Source organism: Cuculus canorus, chromosome 3 (assembly GCF_017976375.1).
Source record: "Cuculus canorus isolate bCucCan1 chromosome 3, bCucCan1.pri, whole genome shotgun sequence".
Taxonomy (NCBI): Eukaryota; Metazoa; Chordata; class Aves; order Cuculiformes; family Cuculidae; genus Cuculus; species Cuculus canorus.
In genome coordinates this window covers 110,114,556-110,121,748 of record NC_071403.1, presented here as the reverse complement: position 1 = coordinate 110,121,748, position 7,193 = coordinate 110,114,556, and the positions used below count along the sequence as shown (strand labels likewise).

Here is a 7,193-nt window from a genome sequence, read left to right as displayed (position 1 = left end):
ACGACTGATGGCGATCGCTCCCCAGTGCTGCCCAGCCCTGATCAAGGATGCTCGCTTTTTAACACTCCCAAAGAAGCCGCGGAGCCTTTATATTCCGGTGGGTTCGGCGCCGCCGCCACCCCCACAGCGCGGGAACGGCCGCCGCCGCGGCGCGCGCACCCCGAGGGCGCTGGGGGAGGGGGGGCGGAGCGGGCTGAGCGCCAGCGCCGCGCGCCTTCCCCCTCCTTCCCTCCGCCCCCCCGCGTGCGTGCGTGCGCGCGCCCCGCGGCGTGACCCATTTCACTGAACAAAGGATTTTGCTGGAATCTTTCTGCGCTAGGACCTAAAATGGCGCCGGCGCGCTCGCCCGTCCTCCCCCCCGCCTCTCGCGGAGATCATAGAGTTGGGGGCGGGCCGCGGCGGATAGAGCGGCGTCACCGCGGTGCCTTCTCTACGCGGCCATAGTCCGGCCTCGTTGGTGCGCGGCGCTGTCACATCATGGCGGGCGAGGGCGACTCTGAGCCGAGGAAGGTAATGGCGGATGGGGGGGGGTCGGGGGCGCTGGCTTCCCGCGAGGCGGAAGCGGCCGAGGGAGCTGCGTCCGTGCGGACCCGCCTGCGCTCGTCTGGGGGGGGGGGGGCGGGGACCCAGGAGGGGGACTGACAGACCCGGGGGGGAGGGGATGGATGAGGGAAATTGGGGAGGAGGAGGATGAAGAGGATGAGGATAGGAGGAGGGTGGAGAGGAGAGGATGGAGAGGAGAGGAGAATGGAGAAGACAGGAGGATGGGAAGGACAGGAGGAGGATGGAGAGAACAGGAGAAGGATGAAAAGGAGGATAGAGAGGAGGAGGATGGGGATGAGGAGAAGATGGGAAGGAGGACGGGGGTCGAAGATGAGGAGGACTGGGGACGAAGGAGAGGACGGGGGACAGAGGAGAGGAGGATGGGAGAGGAGGGTTGGAGACGAAGATGAGGAGAGAAGGAGGATTGGGGGCGAAGATGAGAGGAGGATGGGACAAAGATGAGGAGGATGGGGAATGAAGGAGAGGAGGAATGGAGGACGTGGGACGGAGAGGAGAGGAGTACTGGGGGCGAAGATGAGGAGAGGAGGACGAAGATGAGAGGAGGAGGACGGAGGACGAAGATGAGAGGAGGAGGATGGGGGACGAAGATGAGGGGAGGAGCACGGGGACGCGGGACAAAAGTGTGTGGCCACCCGGCTCCCTATGCCCTTCAGTGTCTGCAAAAGCGGGGTGTGTCGCAAACCAGTTGTGAAATGTCACTGGCTTTGCTCTAGAGGAATTAATTGTAGAGAGAATTAATTTCTGAAATTAAACTGAAAACTGAGGTTCACCCTGTAGCACCAGGTAGGTGGGGTGGGCGTATCTGTGTTTTGCTTTTCCAGAGACTCCTTCCCCCTGGGGCTTTCTATCTGTGGGTGAAATGCTGTCATGACACTTGAGCCTCCCTAACACCAGTAGCTAGCAATGGTTAGAGTCATAACAAGCAATTTTGAGTACAGCAACAGGTGAAAAACTATTTTAAAAGGATGCATCATGCTGCCTGGATGCAGCAGGGTTACCTTCTTAGCCAACAACAGCAAGATATCAAGTGACTTCTTCCATATGAGAGTTTTTGAAATTACTCATTAGGAGATTAGACCAAATCCTTCTTGTCTCACTTGTACACAGGGATTATGTGGAAACAGCCAATGGCCGTCTGTAGGGAACATAGGTGGAATTATTGCTGGGGATTTCCATACTTGCATACAAATCCAGCTGTTATCAGATGCTTGCCGTGCCTGTTGCTACAGTCAGAAGTGTTTCACAACTACTTCTGTCACAAGGTTGTGAGCCCTCCACAAACAGTTGACGGCAGCACTCGCGTCTTCAAAATCTACTTTGTCCAAGTAAAACAGCTTTACAAAACAATTAATACTGAGTTAAAATCATCTTTCAATATTTTGATACAGTTGCACATTTAGTAGGCTGAGGATTTAAACACAATAGAATGAAGACTAATTCTCACACTACCCCAAACAAAAGAATTAATAGCAGAAAGATGTGCAGATGTTACTGAGATGCAGCCACCTTAACCCTGACCCATCTCATTTTGAGGCCTTTTTGTATGTAGTTTCTCACTCCTGCCTGTGGTGCCAACGCATGTTTGCAAGGATTTTTATCAGATGGGGAGTATGAGTTTTATTCAAGTTAGAAGACTTGGATTATGCACAACACAGTAAAGTACCTCTGAAATGAAAAATGTATTTGTCGATTCACAGCTGGGTTTATGAATGCCACCTTATTAGTATTTGAAAATTAAACAGAAAACTGATAGATATAACCTAGAGTAGGTTATAAATGTGAGGCAGAGTATGAAATAATTTTAATATTTTTTACCAGTAGGTTCATTTAAAAACTTGTGTTGTATAAAGAAGAATTTCTGTGCACAGCTCCTGCCTATACAAAGGATTAAGTTAAAAATTACTGGTTCATAAATGTTTTTATTCAGTGTTCTGCATAAGGTTCTCTACTACATGCACATTCTCCAGTAATTTCACTTTTTTAAGCATATTTGCCTTTTCATATATTAAAATTATGTGGCAAAACTGGTAGCATAATGGATTATAAACTTATCGCTTGTGATATATGTTGGTTATGAACAAAGATCCTGAATTTTTAAGGGTTTTCTCCCATCTTTTTGGGAGTAATGTAAAGGAAAGTGAAATAGTTCTTTTATTAATATTCAATTATAATTTTAAATTGACGATGTGGGTTTTTTTTCTTACAGTCCTTTAAACTCCTAGGATTTCTCGATGTTCAAAGAGTCCCATGTGCACGAGAATCAGTGCTCTATGGCTCTGTGGGATCTTTAGTTGCTGGTCTTGGATACTTTTTAGCAACTAGTAAGTACTTATGCCTTCTGGGTTTTGTATATTTATTTGCAAGGAAAAAATAGTGCCTGTTTGCTCTTAGGTTTTATTAATAATGGGAAGTCATCCAAGGTTTTCTGTGATTATTTTTGAGGATTTTTGGTTTTGTTTCAGGTAGAGTTAGAAGATCTTGTGACTTTGCAGTCGGTGGCTTTATTTGCACAATGTTAGGATACTGGTATGTAAGGCAGTTCTTGAATTTTGACAGAGCTGTGCTGGCTGCTTTGTACAACGTGATCCCTATATGACCTTTCGCACTGTTTTTGAAACTCCATGAAAACCTTGCCTACCAAAGTGTCCTCTTCCTTCTCCCTGAAATATTTATTATTTTTAAAGGAAAAGAGTTCAATGCCTTTGAATTTTTATGTTAAAAATAGCAAGGTTTTTTCTTTTAATTTCTTGAATCCTAAGAGATCAAACCACCCAGATATTTCTGTCTTTCTTAATTGTTTCTTTTCTCCTTCACATATTCCGTCCTTCTGTCCTAATTATAAAGGCAGCATACTAAATGATGATGAGACTAAGATCCAAATCACTGAAATTAGCATTTTTCCATTGGACTTGTATACCCTGTTCCTCAATGGCTGCATGATGTTTGCCTTAAAGAAATAGCAGTTAGCCTATTATTTTCATTATGCATAATTTCATAATGAATTTTACTAGCATTATTATATGTGGTTTCAAATTTTCAGCTAGCTGAGTAGCTCTGATTTGGTGCTGTCGCTCATATAAAGGAAAGAATCATATTTTCTTTTCATCCCTTCCTCTAGGTTTTACTGCAGGTACAATCTGGCCCAGCACAGGATCCGGCAGAGAATGCTCAAAGAAGGAATGAGAAACAAACTTTTATTTGAAGGCAGTTCTCTTGATCCAGAGACAAAACAAACCAGCAGTGAAAGAAGTGATTCATAGTCTGCTGTGGAGGAATCTGTGGTCTAATACAGCTTTGGGAGAAGGTGGTCCAAAAATGGCAGTCTTCCCTGTAAATGTGTGAGGTGCCCAACACAGACAAATCATGCTGGTTTTCCTAGCAAATTTGAGCAAGAAATTAATAACAAATCTGTTAACTTAGAATACAAGCCTTTCTTTGTTTTATACGTGTATGTATGCGTGTATATGACTATGTACACAGTTAGGAATGAGCTCCTGTTAAACGTCTGGGAATTGATGTGTTCTGTTATAGGTTCTTGGAGGATTAATGGCAGTGTTCTGGGACTACTTTAACTTCCATTATAAAAAGAATGGTTTGTTTTAGCAGAGTTGTAATTACATTTCATTTAAATAGAGGAAAGTATTTTCATCAGCTGTTGTCTGAGTAAATGTATCCTTCAGTGCTACTGTTAATTGTGCTGCTTGTGAAACGGGAATATTTAAACAGTAAGTGAAGTCTTTGCTTGTGCAGGGTGGGGGGGTATCAGTAGCCCTTGTAAGAGTGCAGCTGCAGAATATCTTCAGGTGATTTATATACACTGTGAAGCTGAAGGATTTCACTTTTTGTTCTGTGTGTGAAACCAAGAATAAAATTGCACTTCAGAAGAAGCCTAAGCTACGTAAGTAAGTGATCTTTTTACTTGATTAAAAATCTTGGTTTTTTAAGACGCATACTTAACAGTTGGTGGAATAATTTACATTATTTGTAAGCAGCAATGGTTAGTAGTTTTTTTTAAAAAGGCCTGTTCTACTTGTATATTTTGCTGTACATTTTCAGTTAAATATCAGAATATAATTTCAAAGAAACCATCTTATTGGGAATACAATGTTGGATGTAACTGCAGGATGAGTGGTGGCATAATATTCCTTGTGTGCTTCTGTTTACACCAGGGACACAATATGTTTTAATTTTTTCCCTGAAATTATTTATAGTGTATTATGCTGTAAGCACTTTTTGGTCTAAAGGTGTTCACGGAGTAAAAATAGTCCCTTCCCTCTAGCCAATGCTGAGTCAGAGAGTTTGTGATCTGTCATTAACTCAGGCAGGTGTGGGGAGGTTTGGGAATCCAGATGTAAACACCAGCATTGCTCTGCTTATTTAATTTGGAAGTAGACAAGAAAGCACAAAACAAACATGCTACTTACACTAAGATAATTAAACTTCAACCCTCTGCGGATTAGCATCTTAGAAGAAGAAAACAAACCTGTATACTCTTGTCTCTTTTTCTTCCTGTATTCCTCCTGTTCTTTCTGGAGGAAACAATAAATTTCAGGGAGGACGTTCATTTCAGTAGTTTATATGAAAGAGTCTCCAGAAAACTTGAGTTAGCACGGTGAAACACACTGTCCTCTCTGCAAGATCTAAACTCAGAAGTTAATTTGTCACTAACTCTGAATTCAGAAAGGAAAAATGTTTCCCCTGGTTCTGTGCAGGGGGGGAGGGAAGCTCCTTCCCTTCCGATGGCATAGGTGTTGCCTCGCGTAAAGCCGTTGGAGTGGCAGTGGGAAACTGAGCAAGCTATGAGCAAGGACTAGCAAGCTCCTGTTTTAATACATGGTTGAGTTCTTTCCTATCTCACCTAAGATAAGGAGATGCAACCAAAGCAGGGGGTCTTTTGGCTGCGAGGCCACAGTTCAGCTGGGGAATTGGGAAACAAAAGCATGCAGATGAAAATCTACTCTTTGGAAGAGGGCATTTGTAGAGAAAGAAGAGAAGAATACTGTTTCGTACTGATAGGAAAGAAGTTTGCATGCACCTAATGGCATCCTTCAAAATGCACAAGTGCTGTGACTACTTCGAGGAGAAAAAAGCAGAAGCATCGTGATCCTGAGTGTATTAAAGAATCTGCTGAAAAAGTGCAGCATTGGGTCTTCTCCAGGGTTAATTTGTGTTGGTTTAAGCTACTGCATTTAAGGATATTGGCTCAGTGGCAGCTTAACTACAGCATTAGCAGTTCTGGACAAGAGCTGAAATTCTAGATGTGTCCGCATTGCGTAGGTAACCAATCCAATACTCCTGCCTCCCTGCATAAAATGTAAAATGAGTGTGCCAGATGTTAACAGAAAAATGGGGAAAGAGGCAATGTACAGGCAGTCTGGCCAATGCATTTGGGCTTCATTATCCAGTAAAAGTTGAAGTGGGATTGAGCTAACCAAGACCCAGAGCTTTAGCTGATTTGGGGCTGGGGGGGCGGGGTGGCATAAAACAAGAAGGCTGTGAGCAGGGCTGGGTGGGAGTGAAAAGGGGAGGCTCCACACTGTCAGAGGGAGGAATGCTCATGGTTAAACATTCAGGGGGGAAAAGTGTGGCATAGTAATTCCTCAAAGCGCTGGCTAGAGCTGCTTCTGCACAAGCTGTGGGAACTGGATTGAAAGTGACTGATGGTTTCCAAACCTCTGCTGAAAGAAAGAGTGAGGGAGAGGACAAAACCCCAAAATCTCAAAGCTATGTGTTGTTGTAAGTTAGGTTACATTCACAAGAAAAAATTGCAGTAACTCGGTAAAAGCAATTTTAAAATTAAGAGAACAATTTCTTAACTTCTTCAAATTAGCGAGCCATATCCCTTTTAATGCTGATTTTTTTAATCTAAGCTATTGGTAGAAACATGTAGCATGCATCTGTGTTCTGTTATCAAACTTGGTACTTCAAGTATTGGTGCTAATGACAGATGTGATAGTTCTTGCTTTATCAAGGTTCAAAATACTCCTCAAATTAAAAACTTAGCAGTTCCTAGAAAGGAAGAGAAATAATAATTTTGAAGATACTTGGTTTTCTGCCCTCTGCCTGAGGCTTAAAATGGAGAGACTGAAGTGTAGCCACTTTATTTACTGACGTTACTTGATCACTGAAGGGTGACGGACAAGCACACTTAGGGTTTTATCCCTTAAGTCAGTAAAATCCTCTCTTAAAGCAATCTTAAAACACCACCAAAGTAGATGGGTCTATGGCCCCTTTCGCTTCCCGACACCTTGCACTTGCCACTCCACGCAGCAACGATACTCTTGGGGGGAAAAAAAGCATTTGGCAGCCCTTTCCAGCAGGATGCACACTGGGGGCTGCTGGCAGTGACCAGAGTGCACCGTGCCGCGCGTCTGCTCCAGGCCTTTTGGAAAGGAAAGCCACTGTCAAGGCAACAGGCTGAAATGCAGCAATCTGAGATTAATTGCCAGCTTCGTTATTAGAGATGCGTGTGATTGGATCACCTCTGCTCTGCAGTGCCTTTCATTAAAGAAAATGTAACGCTTCATCCATTGACAGTGGCTCCAGACCCAGAACATTTTTGAAGCTGGCAGCACAGGCAATTAAATCTGTTGTCCGAAACTCGTCATTTACATCCTTACCCAAGCAGG

General features: G+C 43.8%; 1 protein-coding gene across 1 annotated transcript; it reads left to right on the top strand.

The window, feature by feature from the left end:
* Positions 1 to 253: 253 nt before the first annotated feature.
* On the top strand, positions 254 to 5,011 carry LOC104058202 (cytochrome c oxidase assembly protein COX20, mitochondrial). The gene is made up of 4 exons (XM_054062506.1): positions 254 to 510; positions 2,771 to 2,885; positions 3,027 to 3,090; positions 3,683 to 5,011. The coding sequence occupies exons 1-4, from the start codon at positions 478 to 480 to the stop codon at positions 3,822 to 3,824; spliced, it is 354 nt and encodes a 117-aa protein (XP_053918481.1). The 5' UTR covers positions 254 to 477; the 3' UTR covers positions 3,825 to 5,011.
* Positions 5,012 to 7,193: the final 2,182 nt, after the last annotated feature.